This window comes from Episyrphus balteatus, chromosome 2, assembly GCF_945859705.1.
Source record: "Episyrphus balteatus chromosome 2, idEpiBalt1.1, whole genome shotgun sequence".
Taxonomy (NCBI): domain Eukaryota; kingdom Metazoa; phylum Arthropoda; class Insecta; order Diptera; family Syrphidae; genus Episyrphus; species Episyrphus balteatus.
This window is the reverse complement of record NC_079135.1, coordinates 88,683,466-88,705,599: the sequence shown is the minus strand read 5'-3', so window position 1 is coordinate 88,705,599 and position 22,134 is coordinate 88,683,466. Positions and strand designations below refer to the sequence as shown.

General features: G+C 32.3%; 2 protein-coding genes across 3 annotated transcripts in view; one reads left to right on the top strand and one right to left on the bottom strand.

The window, feature by feature from the left end:
* Window positions 1-901: 901 nt before the first annotated feature.
* On the bottom strand, window positions 902-8,551 carry LOC129911361 (neuferricin homolog). Its single transcript, XM_055989131.1, has 3 exons — window positions 8,077-8,551; window positions 7,858-8,017; window positions 902-1,256 (listed from the first exon to the last, which is right to left on the bottom strand). The coding sequence occupies exons 1-3, from the start codon at window positions 8,393-8,395 to the stop codon at window positions 920-922; spliced, it is 816 nt and encodes a 271-aa protein (XP_055845106.1). The 5' UTR covers window positions 8,396-8,551; the 3' UTR covers window positions 902-919.
* Window positions 8,552-11,491: 2,940 nt separating this feature from the next.
* Window positions 11,492-22,134, top strand: part of LOC129908428 (pre-mRNA-splicing factor ATP-dependent RNA helicase PRP16) — a 58,660-nt gene continuing 48,017 nt past the window's right edge. The window contains exons 1-4 of one of the 2 annotated variants that reach the window (XM_055984891.1): window positions 11,492-11,594; window positions 11,666-12,726; window positions 17,954-18,732; window positions 18,793-18,986. In XM_055984891.1, coding sequence (XP_055840866.1) covers window positions 11,690-12,726; window positions 17,954-18,732; window positions 18,793-18,986 — 2,010 coding nt within the window. In that variant the 5' untranslated portion in view covers window positions 11,492-11,594; window positions 11,666-11,689. Of the gene's footprint in view, window positions 12,727-17,953; window positions 18,733-18,792; window positions 18,987-22,134 lie in introns of both variants that reach the window. The other variant, XM_055984890.1, reaches the window with a different exon arrangement.

The window sequence follows — 22,134 nt, the reverse complement described above, 5'->3', positions numbered from 1 at the left end:
GCTCAAGAGATGAAAAACTCAACTTTTTTCTTATGAATGTATCTTTATACATTTTTATTTTTTTTTTTTTTTTTTTGTTAATTAGATGTCCAAGATATTGAAATGCAATAGATTTTTTTTAATACAGCAGGCACTTGTGTATAATATTAAGTGCTCTAAAGTTCTATAATTTACATCTCGAAAATACTTACATGTTTATAATACCTAAGCCCTACATACATATACATAAATTTTAATAGCAACCTTTATGAAAAGACTTTCTAGTGTGTTTTGTAATGTTAATTGACTATGATTGAACTTAAAAGAAAACAATGTTAGAACTATGTAAAGTATTAACATTTTATAAAATTGGGTATGTTCAATTAACATAAGGAGTTTTTAAAGAAGCTTTTTTGTATTTAAAAAGATCCCTTAGAGGGAATTTATTGTTCGAAACCTTAGTTTTAAGCTTAAACCTGAAAAATTAATTAAACAGGTGCTCTTGAGAATTCTTAAAATTATTGATAACGTTTTGACCTCAAATGGCACTGCAGTGAGATATTTTTATCAATCAATCAGAATCTGCAGGGGAGTTTTGGCAATATTTCTGTTCTATGGAATTTGTTGTGCGATCGTGAGGAATAAATTAAAAAAAAATAATAATTAGTTTAATTAATTTAATCGTTTCATTGTTAAATAAGCTAAATCTAAGAGTTTGAGATTAATTAAATATAAGAAGTATTACATTTTATACAACACTCTAAAATAAACTCTCAATGTCTTTTGAACATACCGATTCATCCACTTTTTTTGTTTGATAAATACATATTTGAAATTTATAAAAAAAAAAACATATTTCTAAATTGCATTGTTAAAATTTTTCACTATAAAATGCTCTAAATATAACAGAAACAAAAAGTCCTTTTCAATTTTGAAATGTTCAATCTAATTTGTAGTAACAGGTTGTCGATAAAGGATCACAGTTTTCATAAGGCTTTAGATTGGGAGAATCAAGATCAGATTCTTTTATGCATGCACAACGATAGTCTTTGCCCGCTTCATAATACTTTCGAGGAACACCTGTCCAATCGCGTGTTTTGCCACCAGATTGATTTGTGCACCATACACGAGTTCCTTCCTTTTCTGTCCACTGAATATTACATTGAGGATAAACTTCGAGCATTTGATTTGCAGTTTTTTTATCTTCAAGTGCTTGATCAGCTATAGCATCTAATTGATAGTGGTATATGGTTTTGGCACCATTGTTGTCATAGAATCTAGAATTTTTAAAAAATATATATTTCGTTAAATGATGTAAAAAAAAAAAATAAATTCATTTTTATTGTAATGAGTTCGAAATAATGAGTTTGGTAATGGATTCCGTCCGAAGTTAGCCTTCAGATTAAAGTGATGAGTTTTCTTGACGAGTATAACGACAAATTTTTTTCAGGGTAGGAATGAAATTCGCTAATCTAGGTGAACATCGATGGTTAACAAAATAATAGAAAAGGTAAAGCACGAAACATTTCTTCGGTGTTTAAGAGTGCCAATTATTTCACAGATTTTCGTTTACGAAAGCAATACTTTCGTTTTTAAAAAAGAAGTGTTCCACATTTCAAAACTATGGAGTTGCTATAACTTTTTTTTTTACGTTTTCATTTCATTTCGATTTTGGTACACCGTTTTTAAATCAGTGTGAAAATCAATCTCGGTAACGAATTCAATTCAGAGCGAAAATCAGAACAGGGGTCAAGGTTTGTTTTGAATCCGATCAAGTAAATACAAAGATGTTTGAAAACTCCAACCCAGATCTGCAAATTATGTATATCCAAGCTTTGGACGTATATAAACGCTTTATGTATATAATGCGCACCCAAATCCACGGAAGTAAAAAAACACCTACACCGTCTGAGGAAATTTTAGCACTTAGCAGCATTTTTAGACATTTCAAGTATTTGGTCGTTCCAAGACAAATGCTAAGAAAAGCACATACCGAGCACTGAAAGCCTTTCACTTTAACGCCTTTTGTTGCGTTAAAGTGACAGAAGGCAGCATTGGGTTTTGGTGGATAGTTTAAAGGGGATGACGATTCAACTTTTTTGGGGATTCTCCAATACAGGAGGTGACACCCTCAAGTGTTGTCTGACCATAATATTCAAGCCATGATGAATTATGAAATCGCCTGCGGGTATTATTTGCGATATAGAGTCAAGTCAAGGGATCGAAACTGGCATAGGTAATCTGATCTAAATTAGGATTTCGATACAAAAATTAGTACTGGATAGTATCCACAAGAAATTATATGACGAATTGGGAAATTCACTGTATTGCGTAAGAACCTGGTTAGGAATATTATTGCTAACAAAAATGGCAAGAGTATAATGGGGAAAAACAACGCAAAAAAACTATAATCAGAAAGGTTAAACTCAGAGGGATCCGAGTTTGAGCCAACATGCGCTTCAATTAATGTGGGAGATAGCAAGTAACCAGAAACAATGCAATAAATCATCAACCAAGTAATGGTAGAAGATAAGTATTTAAACTAAAAGGATCGCTATTTTGTTATTAAAAAAGTTGTGGTATACGTTGCCATTAAGTTCACTAAGCTTAACAAAGTGTTTGAATCAAACTATTATCCATATGTATGTGGAGCAGGTTCAATGCACGTGTGAAGAAAGTTCAGAGTAGAATAATGAAGACAATGGGGAAGATTTTAATTAATTAACTTGATCACCACTTCCCCTGTGGTTCTTCGATTTCAAGACGGCTTTTGACAGCATTATTAGGCTTGCTTTGCGGAGAAGGGTTATCCGTAATATTAAATCATTGCTATTATAACTTTAACATACGACAATGACACGTTCTGCATGGAGGAGCATTGCAGTCTCTCACATCTAACCTAAAATATCTAGATTACATAGATGACTTATCTCACAGAATCATGGATCTCTATCAAATGAAATCATTTCAATGATTGAAAGAGAAGCAGAAATCGATTAAAGACTGAAAATCAATCCTGGAGAAACAAAGATGTTCAATAACTGGTAGAGAAAGTAGAGTTTCCAATATGAGGCGTCAGTTTAATAAATGCGTCAAGTTTATTTAAAATGTGTGCTTTATTTTGAACTTTGAGATTTTTTCAGGAACTAAAGGAACTTGTGAAATAAATTTTTCCCAGATCAATAGCTCCATATTTCAAATATTTGTTTCTTTCACGGTTAATTCACAATATTGCGAGACGACGAGAGCGTTGCCAGTGTAAAATTGATATCTAGTTTTCGATGTTTGGCCCAATAACACTGGTCGGCGAAAAAAAAAAAAAGTCGGGAGCAAGAACTTTGTAAAGCGATTTCAATTTAAATTTAGTTTATTTTTAATGTGTAATCAAAAAAATACATTTTTCCTTAATATAAGATTTAGAGATATCAGTTATTCTTTGCTGACGATGGAGCCATCATAAGTGAAGACCCGATATCAATGCAACGAGCACTTGATGTATGGGTGGATGTTCTAGAAGGTAGTGGGTACCGCATAAGCGCGAAAAAGACAGAATACCTATGCTGCCCATTTTCTGATCCACACAGGCCTATTCCTGACATTTATTTGAATGGTGTAGTGCTTCCCAAGTGTGAAAAGTTTAAATATCTGGGGTCTATGATAAATAACGAAGGTACTTGTGATGACGATATCAATCATCGCGTAAGCGTAGGGTGGAAGAAGTGGGGGCATTTTTCTGTGATCGAAAAATGCCCCCTAAGCTGAAAGGAAGGCTCTACATCGCAGTTGTGCGTCCAGCACTCACATACGGTTCACAATGTTGGACAATGTACAAAAAGTATGAGAGTAAGTTAACGGCAGCTGAGATGAAGATGCTTCGTATGACAGCAGGAGTAACAAAGCTTGATAGAATTAGAAGTACAAAGATCCGAGGAAGCCTTCATGTTAAAAATACCATCTCCCAAAAAATTGAACACGACCGACTCAGTTGGTATTGCCATGTTCAAAGGAGAGATCCTGAGAACCCCGTCAAAAAAGCAATATCATATAACGTTCCAACACAAAATAAAAAGAAAGGTAGGCCTAAAAACTCCTGGTACAAGCAAATGCAAAAACACCAGCATTCAGTTGGCCTCAGAAACGGAACAATACAAAACCGGGAGGCTTGCCGCCGATTTCTGAGGTCAACCCGGCGAACCCCACAGGCGGATCACTAGTGTGAAGCAGTAACGTGGGAAGGTTATGATCCCCTCGACATCGAGATCATAACAGCGCCGAGAAAAAGGAAGAAGAAGAAGAAATTTCTTTTTTCAATATCTAGTAGAAAAAAATTAATTTTGAAAAAAAGTAAATATATTTAGGAGGATACAATACTGCGTTATGAGATTGCATAAAAAGATTTATTTTTAATGTGTAATCAAAAAAATACATTTTTCCTTAATATAAGATTTAGAGATATCAGAAATTTCTTTTTTCAATATCTGGTAGAAAAAAATTAATTTTGAAAAAAAGTAAATATATTTAGGAGGATACAATATTGCGTTATGAGATTGCATAAAAAGATTTGCAAAAAAGCTGTAAATATTCAAGTATTTCAAAAATATGATGTTCCAGTGAAATTTTGACTTCGGATTCGGACTCAGCACACAAAAATCCTTCATAAAAGTATGGTTAGGTTCTGGCATACTTACACACATTCTTCTATTTCCTGTCAAAAATAGACAATTACCAAAAAAAAATTTTAACATTACCAAATAACTTTCGATTTAAATGACCAAGAAAAAAATCTCGTCTCGCAATATTGTAAATCAGGCATCATACTTTTTGGGAAAAAAAGGGAAAACCTTAAAACATACAATTTATAGAGAAGTGGACTTGATCCATTATTATTCTAACCGCCTCATATCTTGTAAGTATTCTCTCTACCGAAAGTGAACCTGAACATTGCAAATCAAGCAATGACAGTGAAACGCGCCCAATCAAGAAGGCAGAATAGCTGGACAAGAAAGAATCGTCGCAACTCGAAAAGAGCTATACAAAACTCGCTTGGATTTATTTTAGGCATCATTTCCCCTTTGAGATCATTTATGGACTTAATAATTTTTAGGACTTAAATATTAGTAATCGTTATTCCAAAAAGAAACATTGGAGGAAAAAATCTTGTCACTAACTAATAATGTGTACCATCTAATAGAGATATGAAAAACAAATACATTTCTATCTGTGAAGGACAATTTTTGGCCAGGTTTTAATTACTTTGAATTGTCTTAACAACTTCACTGTCCAATGAATCATTTGTGATTCATGAGTTGTATTTTTTTCCATGTTTCCTACGTTCATGAATCATATAAGATTCAACATTATTACTAAAAGAATATTATTCTACGCCCCAATATAAACTTGTAGAAAAACATATCTACGTTCTTGCTTGGAAAAAAACATCAATATCACGTCCTATGAATCACATTTGAACATAAATTATTTTTGTACCGCGCTTACAGCGTCCATGAAGCATATGTGATACATGAACATGTATTTTTAATAACGGATATATTTTATACAAAAAATCAGAGAAATAATTTTAAGCCCCTAAATATGACTGCAGTAAAAATTGAAATATATTTAAGAAAACGCATTGTTAATCAATGAGATTTTTTTGTATATTCTAGTGGGTAAATTAATTTAAAACGAACAAGAAAATATAAAAAAAAAAATAAATAAGAATGAACCAGGATTACAAATTATTTGCACTTTTGTGTGTTAAAGCATGTTAAGCAGTATGCAATACCGTCTTCACCATAAGGGCACAGGGGGCCCGTGCCCAAGGGCCCCATTCTCAGGGGGGCCCTGAAGGAACGAAAATTTCTCTCACACATTAATTCTCAAAACATTTTTGTCGGGCATACCATCTACCATTTTGTCATAGATATGAATGTTTTTTTGCATTGCATTGTTTTGATTTTTAATGATAATGGATATAAAAACCTTCATGCAAAATTTAAGGGTTTTTCGGTAGTAAGTTAGCAACTGTTATAATAATACGGGTTGACAGATGATATCTTGTATCATACATATGTGTATATAATACCATCCTCTTCATTTCGCGCTTTGACCTTGAAAATCGCTAGTTGCGGACATGAGATTTTTCTAGACTTTTGAGGTATGTTATAGAATGGCAAAACGAAGGTATTGAGCAAAAAAAAATTCTATTAGCATTCATTCCTAGGTTGAACCCTTATTTGACTGGATTAATAGACGACCTGATCATTCCAATCTGATCTAAATTGAGTATTTTTATTACATGTTCTTAGAGTGTATAATCATTTTTAATGAGACCAACTATAACAATCATCTTATATCGTTTTTGGTCAATAATCATACTTGATTCATAGGACGTGTTCATATGATATGAACACTAACTACGTCCATGAATTTTTCATAGGACGTGTTCATATGATATGAACACTAACTACGTCCATGAATCATATGTAAACACAAAGTAAAACTTTTTTTTAACAAAGCAACAAAATTATTAATGGTAAAAAAAAGCATTTTGCCTCATATCTGAGTCAGTCGCAATACTTTCTACCACAAAAAAAGTTTGGACGTAGAGAAGATTTTGAATCAATTTATGTAGGGACGTAGAATATTTTTCATATTTATGATCATATATGATTCATGAACGCTGGAAACACGGTGCAGAAAACTTCTATGTATCAAATGTTATTCATGGGACGTAAAGAAAATGCCTGTTTTTCTGATACAATATTATGAACGTAGCTACTTTATTTTACCAGTTTGTATAGGGACAGTGAAGTTGAATAGAGATATGAAAAACAAATACATTTCTATCTATGAAGGACAATTTTTAGCCAGGTTTTAATTACTTTGAATTGTCTTAATCTCTAAAAAGGGATGTTTTTTTTTTATTAGTCAGATAAAATTAGAAGATATAAGAGTAACTTATAATGCGCTTTAGTATCGGAGATATCAGAACTATAGTACTGTCAATATAACCTAAATAAATTTTATCTTCTTCGCTGGCTAAAATATGTAACATTTCTAATATCATTCTCTTATTATAATGCTTTTCTGACTGTAAAATATCTACATTGTTATAATCTGGTCTATGTCCCTCACCTATACAATGCAAAGCTAGAGCAGTTTTATGAGAATGTGCGTTATTAATATCCGATCTATGACCAGCTATACGATTTTTAAGCTTCTGCATGGAAGTACCTACATAAACTGATGGACAATAGTTTGCTCCATCACCTAAACATTTGATTTTATATACTATATTTGATTTATCGTTTTTAGAATTATAATAAGAGAATGATATTAGAAATGTTACATATTTTAGATACAGACAACACTGTTAATAGGAGGTCGGATTGTGAAGGGCTTAGCAGTATTTATAGTCAGTTTGTTAAAAGGAATTTTTAAAATGAATAATCAACTCAATTTGATAAGAAATTTTTTTTTTTTTTTTTTGAATTTCTTATCAAATAATTAAAAAAAGTTTTTATATTTTGAAATTTCGATAACAGAAAACGTCTTTTTCAAGACATTTTTTATTGATTTTTGAAATATTGAAGCGAGACAAAAAACCTAAAAAAACCTTTAACAGCAATTAATTGGAGATCAAAAGATTAAAGATAAGTATTTATTCTATACGTTTTAGCATTTTTTAGAATTATTTTTTCTTAGTCCTGAAGAAGCGTGTAAGCACACGTGAAACGTCGACAAAGAAGTTTAGATAAAATCGAAACAAGACCTATAGCCAGCGAAGAAGATAAAATTTATTTAATAAAGAAAGGTCACGGAATAAGGCATAAGAATATAACCTAAAGCTACTAAAATTTTGCTCAAAATGTTTACCTTCCAACAGCAAAACCTTTAAATGTGTACTCTTTGTCGTAGAATTTCTTCCAATCATACAAGCTTAAAACTTCACTTGGTTTTAATGTGATCACATCATCTGAACTCTCATCGAACTCTTCGAATTCTCCGGTAATAAACGATTTTGAAGCATCTCTTCCTGTGTAAACCAATAGGATTAATTATTAATTTATGGAAGCATGAAAAACATTGACTCACCAGCAAAATATGAATACGAACAACCAGTTCCATAATGTTTCCTGCCTTTGCTAACATCATAAACCGAACCCAAAATACTCAAGTAAATTGGTTCGTCTTCAGTTTCGCCGGTAAATTTAGCTAGAGTCTCTTTTGTAAATAGTTGAGGTTGCCCTTCAGCACTGAATTTAACAGCAATTGGCTCATTATCAGTAATAGATAATTCAAAGATTAGAGATTTGATTTTTTCAAGAATTTCTGGATAATAAACACCGGCGAAAATAGCAATGAGAATTATCAAGAATTGTAGCTTAAATAAATGCTTTAGCACTGCGAACATTTTCCATAAGGCACAAGAATATTAGAAGAAGAGTGAAAATTAATTGGTACTTTATTTAACCAATTTGTTTATATTTTTAAAATGAATTAAAATACTTTAAATTAAGAAAGAGAAATCAATTTTATAAAACTTGTTTGGCGTAGAAATTTGGTGTTATTTTTTGTGATGACGTTTTGTCATATTTTTTTTTTCCTTTTTTTTTTTTGTGACAACTTTTGTCAGCTGAGAGCTTGCGTCCAAAAATGGACGCGTTCAACAACAAAATAATGTCGAATTCCTTTCAATTTTTTGAATCGCCTCAAAAATATCGAATTTTTGGTGTTAAAAAGGAACATGAAAACAGACCGAATTCTTTTTGCGATTGTATGTGTGTCATTTGACAACAATTTTTACACGAACGTCAAGCTGAAACCAAAACAATTTCTGCAAAATAAAACCAGAGATTCCTTTGATCAATAATTTTGTTTATTTTCTTCGGTAATATAGATTTATTTTAATCAAAATCAAAGGGAAATTGCAGTTATTATTAAGATCTGAGTGAAGATGAAGTAGAAGGTTATTATTTTGGGCGTATGCTGTGGTTTTACAGAGAAAAAATTTTCTGACGACAATTACGAGAAGAAAAGTCACAGTAATTTGACTTTTTCACAAGAACTATTCCAGGAAAAAATATATTTTGATCGCACATTGTTTTTTTTTTTATTTATTTCATATTTTTCCGCAATAAAAATACAATATTCAATTAAAATGTACTCTTTATTTGAAGTTGGTGTTCTCAAATAAACAAACAACACGAAGAAAACTTTCAGATTGACGTTTGAGAAATGTCAAATGTTCCAAGTGTGTGTGCAAATCCGTGTAAATCTCTCAAAAAAGAGGGATTAAAAAAAATTCGAATTCTGCTTCATTTGAGGCGAATTTTTTTTCTATGGAACATGATTTTCAGAAAAAATTCGCTTCGAGATCGCCGAAAATTCGATTTTCCAATTGAAAGGAATTCGACATAAGTAAACTTTGTACTGAAAAAAAATGACATTTTTCTTTTTTATCATGTGCTAGATTTTGTATGAAATTTTTTGTTTCAATTCAGCAGTGTTCTAGCATTTACAGCCAAAAGCCTAGTACGCAGCTGAAGCGAAACGTAAAATGTTCATGTCTCCAAAGTCGACAACGAAAATACTAACGAAAAAATTTCATCGAGTATTCTGTCAAAATAAAAAAAAATTCAAAATTAATTTAAAATAAAGAAAAATCAACAGAAAATAATTTTTAAAGCAGGAAATAAATGAATTAAAAGTGAAAAAACCGTCAACACTGCTCTTGGAGTCAAGAAAAATGCACAGGACAGTAAAAAGTAAGTGACAAAAATGAGTGAAAACTCTCAAAACGAAAAGCAAAACGAATTTTTTCGTTCAAGCTTCAGCTGCGTACTAGTCTTAATACCTACTACGTTTCCACCTAACCTAAATCCGAGATTTAGCTAAGTAAATTTAGCATAAATCTCGAGTTTTATTCTAAATCTCGGATTGAAGGTAGGTGAAAATCTTATGTCGAATTCCTTTCAATTTTTAGAATCGCCTCAAAAAAATGGAATTTTTGGTGTTAAAAAGGAACATGAAAACAAACGGAATTCTTTTTGCGATTGTGTGCAATTTCTGTAAAATAAAACCAAAGGTTCCTTTGATAAATAATTTTGTTTATTTGCTTCGGTAATATAAATTTAATTTAATCCAAATCAATAGGAAATTGCAGATATTATTGAGATCTGAGTGAAGATGAAGTAAAAGGTTAATTATTTGGCCGTATGGTTTTACAGAGAAAAAAATTTCCTGAAGATAATCACGAGAAGAAAAGTCACAGTAATTTGACTTTTTCACAATAACTATGCCAGGAAAAAATATATTTTGATCGCAAATTGTTTTTTTTTTTTATTTATTTATTTTATATTTTTCCGCAATAAAAAAACGATACTCAATTAAATTTACTCTTTATTTGAAGTTGGTGTTCTCAAATTAACAACGAGAAGAAATCTTTCAGCTTGACGTTTGAGAAATATCAAATGTTCCAAGTGTGTGTGCAAAATCCGTGTAAATCTCTCAAAAAAGAGGGATTAAAAAAAATTTGAATTCTGCTTCAATTGAGGCGAATTTTTTTTCTATGGAACATGATTTTCAGAAAAAATTTGTCTAACCATGTGAACCGCACTGTATATAACATTCCATTAGTTTTTATATCTATTAATAATAATTTTAAATACAGATAATTTTTTTACCACACCCAGGAATTAAACTTCGTATCTGCTTGGTGGAAGTCCACCACTCTACCCATTCGGCCATCCTAGTATATTCATTAATGAAATCAAAAACTTAATCAGTTCAAATAGAAAAAAAATGTCCGGGCTAAATTATTCAATGTCAAAACCAAAAAGTGTCCGAGCTTGATTATTTAATATCAAAACCAAAAATCAAATACAAAACTTGGTAATTTCTGTGGAGCTTCTCTAAATTCATTAAACATTCTTATTAGAAGTCCAAACTTCTATAAGCAGTTAAATTCTGCAGCAAGCTCAATACAAGCTGTATAAAAAGTAGATCCTGCGAGATTTCAATTTACAGAAGCTGTTGTGCTAGTTGAGAGGTATTCAACAGCATACATACTGCAACCTAATTCCAGACCGACGATATGTTAAAATATTAAAGAATAAACTTGAATCATAGTTAAACCACACCTAAACATCTGAAATATAAGCTGCGTTCCTTTGGAAATATTTATCTACTTTTTAGTACTTAAAGCTGCTTTGAACTACTTTTTCAGTATAAGCCTGGTACGCTGCTCGCGCTAAATTTTAGCTCCCATACAAATTATCGATACATTTTATCTGAGCTAAAATGGATCCCATACAAATTATCGATAACTTGTATGGGAATTTTATCTCGGCTAAAATTTAGCGCGAGCAGCGTACCAGGCTATAGCAAAGTAGATCAAAGTAGTTTTAAATACTAAAAAGTAGGTAAATATTTCCAAAGGAACGCAGCTATAAATGATCTAATAAAAATTGTACTGTGTTTCAAGCATAAAACAACTCACACTTCCATAAAAAATCTTTGAACACACTCATCGTTCCCTCATTACCATCCCTGGATCTGTCAACTATTTGCAACTGTCAAAATCACTTGTTTTGTGCGAAAAACTGTCATCGGTAAAAATAAAACGTTTCGAGTTTTTTTTCCATTTCATTAAAAACTTTTTAATTTTCTACAAATTAAATAGAAAAATAAATAAAGACCCTATCCAATGGACGATGATGATAACGTCCATCGATTAGAAGGCACTGCCCCAACCAAAGGTGGCCTCGTACTAAAAAAAGCAAAAGATAAAGACGAACACTCCTTCAAAATACCAAAACCATCAATTCTTGGATTGGACAAATTGGCGGCACAACGTCGCAAAGAACGCGAAGATTCCCAACGTTTAATATCATTTAAAGACAACGATTATGATGACAAAGATGGTAGTCAAACACCAGGTAGTAGTAAAGATTTTGCTTTCAAAACTCCCGACACAAATAGTTTTCACAAATTGAGTCGTCAGTTGAGGGAGGCGAAAGATGAAACTCCATCGCATACTGGAGGTGTGTCAGACCTAGCTCGAGATCGTTTGAGGGAACACATTAAACGAGATCGCACCAAAGGAGTTTATTATTCATCTAAAGACAAGGAACGTGGTAGTGATCGGTCGCCTAGACGAAGCGGCGACCGGGATCGAGATCGTGACCGCGATCGAGATCGTCGTGATCGTCGGCGTCATGATCGCGATGGCAGACGTGACCGTGATCGTGAAAGAAGCAGTAGAAGTCGAGATGAAGGCTATTCGGATCGACACAAACGGGAACCAGATTCTTCGCGGAGTATCAACACGCCGCGATTCAAAGATGAACCACGAACACCGTCGGGAAGTTCGGTTGCCAATAGTTCATGGGATGATGACGATGAGCGAAGTGGACAGGCAAAGAAGTCATCTTGGGATTTCCCAACACCAAGGTCGTATGTTAGTGATCGACCAGATTGGTCATCGCGACGCAGTAATCGACAAGACGAAACACCGCGTCCAACTCCAGCTCACAAATTCAATTCGTGGGCAAATGATAGGAAGAAGTCTGGAGCTACTCCAGCTACTGGGCGTAGTACTCGTCAGCCATGGGGAGACACTGAAGAAGATCGTGATTTGTGGGAAGAAGAGCAACGTCGTCTTGATCGGGAATGGTATAATATCGATGAAGGATATGATGATGAGAATAATCCATTTGCTGGACCTAATGCAGAATATTTTAGGTAAATTTATGATTTCAAGTTGATATTCTCTAATTTTGGTTTCAGATTAATTTTGTTTATTAGATCTAGAACTTTTAATTTTAGAATTGAATTATCCATAGCCGAACTCGAGATCTTGATGCGAGACTTGTGACTTGTATTTAGCCAGGATAGCATAAGATCCTGTCTAAATACAATGGTCTAGATGTGGCTGTAGCTTTTAGTACTGTCAAAATTTTACTGAGAGCTGAGCAAAAAGTTGAGAATTTTTTAACTTGCGCTACAAGCTACAGCCACAGCTACACCATTGTATTCAGGGCAGTGGGGTTTTGAGGGGGGGGCTCAGGGGTCTTAAGATCCAACCCATCAACCCAAATTTTGCAAAAGTTCTTATGTAATCTAAAAACGACGTATTTTATCGTCTTTAATATATTTACTTTTTTTTTCAAAAATAATATTTTTCTCAAAGATAGAATAGAAATTTTTGGTTACTTAAAATGTTAGTGGACAACAAACTAATGTTTTTTTTAAGCAGTTCGCGCTTCTGATTTGGATTAAAAAAAGCAACACATTGGGAAAAAATATATATATTTCGGATTAAACATCAACAAAAATTTCATATAAAACTAGTTTTTGAGACTTTTCACGTTCTGCATTTCACTTTTTGCTCATTCGCTTGCCGAAAGTGAAGTTAAGCGTTCTGCATTTTTTCACTCATTAAAATTTTCTGATGGAATTCAATTCACTTTGTTTCTGTTTGTGAATTTGATGCCTTTTTCAATGAATCTGCAAATTTTGGGCAAAATATTATCAAAACTTATATTTTATTATTTTGTAATGTTTACTTGTTGTTAATTTAATACATAATACTTAAAACACATGAGGCATGAAATATCGTAATTCATCACTGCCTCTGCGTTTGTGTTTGCAACCTCATTCGCTTAACACTTTACCTAATTCATTTTTCTTTTAGAATTTGCAGTGTTTGCATTTCACTTAGGTACATATTTGTTTGTCTCTCAAAATGTTACTTCTTACTTTTTCTTTTAACTTCTTTTTTATTTAGAAATAAAACTGTAAACTGTTTTGAATTCAGCACATGAGAGAGTTCGAACGAAATAAAGTGTTTTTTAAGGATGACTCAACACCTTGCTGTTTGTGTAAAATGCTTTGGGTACAAGAACTTTGAAAAAATACTACTTTGAATGTTAAAGGAGGATACAGTAGTACGAAGCTGTCGATCGAAAGCAGTAAAATGCTACTATACCACCTTCAGTACCGCAGCACAGCGCTTCACTCTCAATCAAAGATGAGTAAAAAGAAAGAAAAAATTTTCGTAGGTACATTTTCCCTCTAAAAAAATTTCCAGTCCCCTCCAAATTTCTAGATACCCCACTGATTCAGGGGGAACATGTTGTTCATCGGGTTGAATTTAAAACTTGTCGGCCTTTTGTGAAGTTTCAAGTCTTTTACCAAGCTCAGAGCAATACTTCACTATCCACCGATACACATTGGATCGTATGTAAAAAGATGAGCTTAAGCTCTTTTCTCATATCGATCCCAAGGAAATATTCTGAAAAGAAAGAAAAGAGCTTAAGCTAATTTTTTTGTTGTATACGAGCCATTGGCCAAAAATCGGTCAGTAATTTGGCAGACTTCATCTGATTGTAATAATGTTCATGCCACTTCCACTTACCGAACCGGGATAAAATGGGTCTTAAGCAAAGTTTCATTGGTTGTCTGAAAGAAGGTTTCTCAGTTTTAAAACTTTGTTAACCAAAAGAAACCGCTGATAATAATTGTACATCCTCGAAGTCATTCCATTCGGACTTATTCTAATCATATCAGAATCTTAGTTATGAATAGAGCTTCAAGCGGCCTTTCTTTTGATGTATCACTCGATGGATTCGGAGAACTTTTTTGAAATTGTATTATTTTTATTTTTATTGATTATTTCTCGAAAATCTTAAAAAAAATTAAGTTATATTTTTTTTACATAAAAGGATAGGCCTATTCATTGTGAGCTCATATCTGTTAACCAAATTTAGTTTCGAGACCTCGATCCGAAAATATCTGCTTCTGAATAATGTAAGAAAAAAAGATATTGCGATTGCAAATAACTCAGCAACCAGAATTGAAAGAAACTTTTGGTTTTCAGTTATGAATAGAGCTGAAAGCGGCCTTTCTTTTGATGTATCACTTGATCGATTTGGAGAACTTTTTTGAAATTGCATTATTTTTAGGCAAGGGGTTAACCTTGATTTTTCCTCGAAAATTTAAAAAAAATAAAGCTATAGTTTTTTACATAAATGGATAGGCCTATTCATTGTGAGCTCGTATCTGTTAACCAAATTTAGTTTCGAGACCTCGTTCCGAAAATATCTGCCTCCGAATGTAGGAGAAAAAATTTTTGATTGCAAATAATTCAGCAACCATAATTAAAAGAAACTTTTGGTTTTCAGTTATGAATAGAGCTTAAAGCGGCCTTTCTTTTGATGTATCACTTGATCGATTTGGAGAACTTTTTTGAAATTGCATTATTTTTAGGCAAGGGGTTAACCTTGATTTTTCCTCGAAAATTTAAAAAAAATAAAGCTATAGTTTTTTACATAAATGGATAGGCCTATTAATTGTGAGCTCGTATCTGTTAACCAAATTTAGTTTCGAGACCTCGTTCCGAAAATATCTGCCTCCGAATGTAGGAGAAAAAATTTTTGATTGCAAATAATTCAGCAACCATAATTAAAAGAAACTTTTGGTTTTCAGTTATGAATAGAGCTTAAAGCGGCCTTTCTTTTGATGTATCACTTGATCGATTTGGAGAACTTTTTTGAAATTGCATTATTTTCAGGCAAGGGGTTAACCTTGATTTTTTCTCGAAAATCTTAAAAAAATAAATTTATAATTTTTTTACATAAATGGATAGGCCTATTTATTGTGAGCTCATATCTGTTAACCAAATTTAGTTTCGAGACCTCGATCCGAAAATATCTGCTTCTGAATAATGTAAGAAAAAAAGATATTGCGATTGCAAATAACTCAGCAACCAGAATTGAAAGAAACTTTTGGTTTTCAGTTATGAATAGAGCTGAAAGCGGCCTTTCTTTTGATGTATCACTTGATCGATTTGGAGAACCTTTTGAAATTGCATTATTTTTAGGCAAGGGGTTAACCTTGATTTTTCCTCGAAAATTTAAAAAAAATAAAGCTATAGTTTCTTACATAAGTGGATAGGCCTATTCATTGTGAGCTCGTATCTGTTAACCAAATTTAGTTTCGAGACCTCGATCCGAAAATATCTGCTTCCGAATGTAGGAGAAAAAAAATATTTTGATTGCAAATAATTCAGCAATCAGAATTAAAAGAAACTTTTGGTTTTCAGTTTTGAATAGAGCTGAAAGAGGCCTTTCTTTTGATGTATCACTTGATCGATTTGGAGAACTTTTTTGAAATTGCATTATTTTTAGGCAAGCGGTTAACCTTGATTTTTTCTCGAAAATCTTAAAAAAATAAATTTATAATTTTTACATAAATGGATAGGCCTATTTATTGTGAGCTCATATCTGTCAACCAAAACTAGTTTCGAGACCTCGATCCGAAAATATCTACTTCTGAATAAAGTAAGAAAAAAAAGATATTGCGATTGCAAATAACTCAGCAACCAGAATTGAAAGAAACTTTTCGTTTTCGAGGCATTAAAAAAAATTATATTATCTCTGAGTAAATGCATGCTAACATGTTAACGTGAACCACCAAGAATACACACTTCAAACCTTCTTAGGGGAAGAATAGGAGGGCAGGAAGGTTATACTGCTTCAAAAAATTCCATGTAGTGCAGACGTATTTGTTGGAGTAGAAGGATACATCACAGACTGGAGCTGCGTTGGGGTAAACAAATAAAACCACGGCGCATCTTCGACATTGTTGTCATTGTCCCACTCTCGCAAGAATGATAAACCGATTATTTCGTAAAGCCTTCTACCTGTCTCTTGATGAACTCTCGGAACTGAAGATCAAAGCCTTTTTAGGTTGTTAAGCTTGTTAGCGGTGAAATGGATATAAATCATTTTCTCCTGCTTTCATACCAGCATATTCTCGACCGCCCATGTATCATATGATTTAAAACCCTCCTAAAGACACACAGGTTACCCGATTTATAGTATTAAAATTCTTTAACTTTTTACATACATGGCGTAAATCTGCATTGATTGGAGGTGACTTTTCTTCACGTTTTCGCAAATAAAAAAAAATACAAATTCTACTCCCCGTTCTTGGAGTACTTGGGAGCTTTCGATGTTTCGCGAAGGTTTTTTTCTTTATTTTGGCTACACCTCCCAATAAAACCATCAACATTTCATGTTTTTAAAATAAAATGCCATTAGCTCATGTAGATAATGCATGAAAAGATTTATTGATTTTTTTTTTAGTTTGCTACTAGAAGTTAGAAAATATGTATTTTTTCAATTCATCATTTTATACTTTATATTGGGTTATTAAAGTACAACCCTGAGTTGATTTTTTAAACAATTGCTACTGTTATTTTTCTTCTTGTCCCCATGGTATGAAGAAATGATTTACTAATGATAATGTTTAATTTGAGATTACATTTCGTCCATCATCCTTAGAGGGCTTCTTTACTTGAATTTGAAAACTATTATCCCAATGATATACTACATAAGCAAAGAATTAAATATTTAGGTCCAAAAATGTTATGCAGTTTTTTTTTTCAATTTGAATATCTTGCCACTTTTATACAAAACTTGAAGAGTTATTTAATTTTTTTTGTTTTATGAAGTTATTTCACGAAGCCCTAAATATAATATTAAATATCTCCTTATCCGTACTTACGAGCTCGGAAAAAAAAAAATTATTCGGAATCCGTTTCCCGATGGGTTTCCATAGAACCAAAAAGTTTGCCATATATGTTTTGTTGATCTTGCTGATGTAGTTGATGAAGTAATCTCTGAAACAGGCCCCTGCTTCCAATATTTATATGAATAGATTACCTCTCACGTAAGTAGCTTTCGTTCTGCTATGATAGATGTAAAATGAAATTCAGAAACCGACTGTTCGCTTAAGCAAGCTGCACCTCTCAAATATCTTATACTTGTATTAAATGTCTTTTGTTTTACAATAACGGATTTTGTTGGCGATTCAATTTTATGGTTTTTTTTTGTGTACTCTTTTGTTACAGCGATTGATTTGATTTTCAAACCCGTTTAAAATAAATTTTTTTAATACATTTCAGAAAACGTGAAGAAATTCTTGAACAGAAGCGTACAAAACGTATCAGCGCTCAGCAACGTCAGATCAACAAAGACAATGAACTGTGGGAAAGAAATCGTATGCTCACATCCGGTGTAGTTATGTCTATCAACGTAAACGAAGATTTCGATGAGGAAGCCGTCGAAAGAGTCCATTTACTGGTACATCATATTGTTCCACCATTTTTGGATGGTCGTATAGTGTTCACAAAACAGCCAGAGCCTGTGATTCCTGTAAAAGATCCAACATCTGATATGGCTTTGATAGCTCGCAAAGGTAGTGGCCTTGTTCGAGTATATCGTGAGCAAAAAGAACGCAAAAAAGCCCAAAAGAAACATTGGGAACTCGGTGGAACAAAGCTAGGAAACATTATGGGCATTGAAAAGAAAAACGAAGGTGAAGATTCTAAATTTGATCAAGAATCCGATACTGCAGATTATAAACGTGATCAAAAGTTTGCTGAACACATGAAAGATTCAGATAGTGGCGGAAAGAGTGACTTCTCGCGTAAGAAAACCATTTATGAACAAAGACGCTTTTTGCCAGTGTTTGCTGTGCGGCAAGAACTCTTGAATGTTATTCGTGAGAATTCGGTGGTTATTATTGTGGGAGAGACTGGCAGTGGTAAGACTACTCAGCTTACCCAGTATTTACATGAAGATGGTTATAGTAATTTCGGCATGATTGGCTGTACTCAGCCAAGAAGAGTGGCAGCTATGTCTGTGGCAAAGCGTGTTTCTGATGAAATGGGTACACGATTAGGTAAGACAAATAAATTAGATTTGAGTTTAATAGAATGTTAATATAATTCTTTTATTTTAGGTGAAGAAATTGGCTATGCTATTCGTTTTGAAGATTGCACAACCGAAAAAACAGTCATTAAATACATGACTGACGGTATTTTGCTTCGAGAGAGTTTAAGAGATCCTGATTTGGACGGTTATTCGGCAATTATAATGGACGAGGCTCACGAAAGATCGCTATCGACTGATGTACTCTTTGGACTATTGCGTGAGGTAAGTTATAGGCTATAGTTGAGATACATTTTTTAACTTGATTTTAAACTTGGGATGCAGTTGGCAACCCAGAAGAAGCTACTTTCTGAAACTGAAGGCAAAGCAAATCCAAAGCATTCCAAATCAATAGCTAGCGATAGAAGTTATTTATAAAAAAGTAAAAAAAGCTCACCAATCTTTAGTTCAAGCGGCTTTTCAAAAGATCTCATGAATATACATTGTTACGAGTATTTATCCAATCCTTCTTCTGATTTCTATTTTTTTGTTTTCAATTTTATTTCAATGTTTTCCTATCTCCCTCTTGAAGTGAGCTTAAGCTATATACTCGTATATTATGAAATTTTTGTTTTCAAAATATTTACACAAGAACAATCAAAATGTCAATAATAGGTATTTCACGACGAAAGTTTCGTCGCACGTCTGTCTAGATTAAAAATGTGTGTCTATATCGTGGTAAAACCCATAAAATTTATTTATTGTAAGACAACATGGCATCGATATTAATTTTTTTTTCTGTCGTGCACTTGTGCAGCCAAACAAAAAATTTAACAAAAACAAAAATCAAATTTAAATTTCACAGTGTTGTTTTTTTATTTTTGCGTTACTTATATTAGTAACTGCGTAGATCAGAGATGAAATTTAATACTTTTGGGGTGTGGTTTTTTTATAACAAACAAAAAAAGTATCATCCAAATTTTTTATTGAAAATGATCAAGGCTGTTGATACATATTATTAAATAATTTTTAACATTCTTAATTTGACCATTTGTTGATTGTTTTTATTATAAATCTTATTTTTCGTTTTTTTAATCTAAATCAGGGTACCTACCTAATTGTTTGTATATGTTGTGGACTTTTGAAATGATTTTATCAGTTGAGTGCATTTCTTTTATTTTTCTGGACTTTTTCTTACTAATTGCGTTTTTAAAACAAATTAACTGATAGTTGAATTATTGGTGTTTTATTGATTTGTGGTATACATTATTTATGTACTCAATTTAATGCATGTTGTAATTTTTAGAGACAAAATGAAATAATTCAGTTTCAAGTTCAAAGTTAACTTTAATCAAATTATGAAATGCACGGCTCAGTCGTGGATCCTTGCACGAAAAATTCACAGTATAAATGTAACATCGTTAAAAATAAATAAATCGTAAAATTATTTCTATTTATTTGCTTGCAAAATTTTTAAAACGTTTCATGTTTTTAATATGTTTTGGCAAACACTAATTAGTGTAGTTTAGAAAAAACGCATAATTTTTTTGATTTTTTTTTTTTTAATCTTAAATGATTATATTGAGACAAAAACATTTATTTTTGAAAATTTTTGTCTCATGATATTATTGAAGAAATATTTGGTCAGAAAAACGTTTAATTATTTTTCATTAATACATTCTATACTAAAAATCATTAATTTTAATGTACGAAAATAAAAATCATATACAAAAAAATGTGTTATAAGAACACATGGAAAATTGATCAATGGTGTACTCTGCAGTCTTTACGAAAACTAATGCTTGGGCCACAAATTTCGAAGTTACCCAAATAAACATAATGGAGAAGTTGTCATTGCTTCTAATACTCGTGTGTGCATCTTGCGGTTCGTTCCTTGAATTTGATGATTTTCAAACCATTTTAAAAGTTACATTTATTTGTACAGTTTTTATATACTTGTTAGCCTTAGGAAGATCACTGATTGTTTTGGCAATGAAAGGCTGTTGATTTGAAACTACCTTGGTCATGAAGCTGCAATGGTGTATTTTGTGCCTGCCTAGTACAACAGTCGTTCGACTACTATTCAACAACGCTCAATGCCAAATTTGTCCACTATAGGAGCCAGTGAGTGAGTCTTTTGCTCGAAAGAATTCCTGTGAATGTCACTCATTTTTGGTCTTATTGATTGATTAAAGTAAATGAATCTATTGTTGGAAAAGCCTTATCATTAGGAACACTGAATTATATCCATCGTCTAAACCCGCAGCCGACTACCTTACAGGACCTGAAGAGAGTTCGTGCAACACAAAACTCGTGTTTTACTAAAAAGAGGTTTCATTCACTCATGTCGTGGTAACCAAATTCTTTCCTTCCAAAACTTAAATAATTTATAGTGTAGAATGGTGCTTTAAAATGTTTTTCTAAAAATCTTACTGTGCTTTGGATTGGTTATTACGTAGATTACTGAAAGGCTATCAGAGTATATTTTTTTTTCGCGATTTAAGCTAAGACTTGTTAGCTTCTTGTATTGCGAGTGTTGCAAAATCTGACAGACGTTCATTAAGGAACAAAGTTCTTATCTCGAGAGTAACTGTAAACGCTGTATTAGATTCTGATTTTGAACCATAAGTAAGATGGTATTCCATCCCTCTCATTAAACCTTGTTTGTGAAGAATGTGTTTTTTGTTTCAAACATTCTATAGGAATGCCAGTATTTTCTCCAATATTAATTACGTTGTCGATGATAAATGGAGATACGATATCATTTTTTATGGTGAAGTTGTTGGAAAATTCAACATCAACTTTTTCAATTAGAATTTGTATGGAGCCATAAATCTGGTTTTAAACATTAACAATTATACTCTTCTTTTCACAAACCCAATACAACTAAAAATATGTAATTTTATAATCATGAAGTTTAATAGACGACAGACGATACGATTGTGTTACATAGAGCACAAAAATGAATGAGGATAACGCCAAAGAATATTGTTTAAAAAATTACGGAACAAGTGTCCGAGTTACAAAATTCGCATACTGAATATTTAAGTCTACGCAAAAAGGCTGTTAAAAGCTATATTAAATCAATAATTATTATTAGTTTAATTATAATTTATTGAGGCTATTTATGAAAATATCAATTCTTTCCTACATAATGTAAACGAAATTCTAAGAGCTCAAAGTTACAGACAAATGATAATTTCCCCTTTTTCGTTATAGACATGACTGTTGACATTCTGTTTTGACGAAAAACAGTTATTAAATGTTCTCAAAAGTTCTTTTTTGTCTTTCTTGTTCTTAACTCGGGTGATTTTGATATTTTTTTAATGTAACAGCGCTTCAGCATTTTCTGGTTCAGAAATATTCTCTGTTTCATAATCCATTGAAAAAAACTTAAAAAAGACTATTCTTGCAAAAATTCCTATAAATTAAA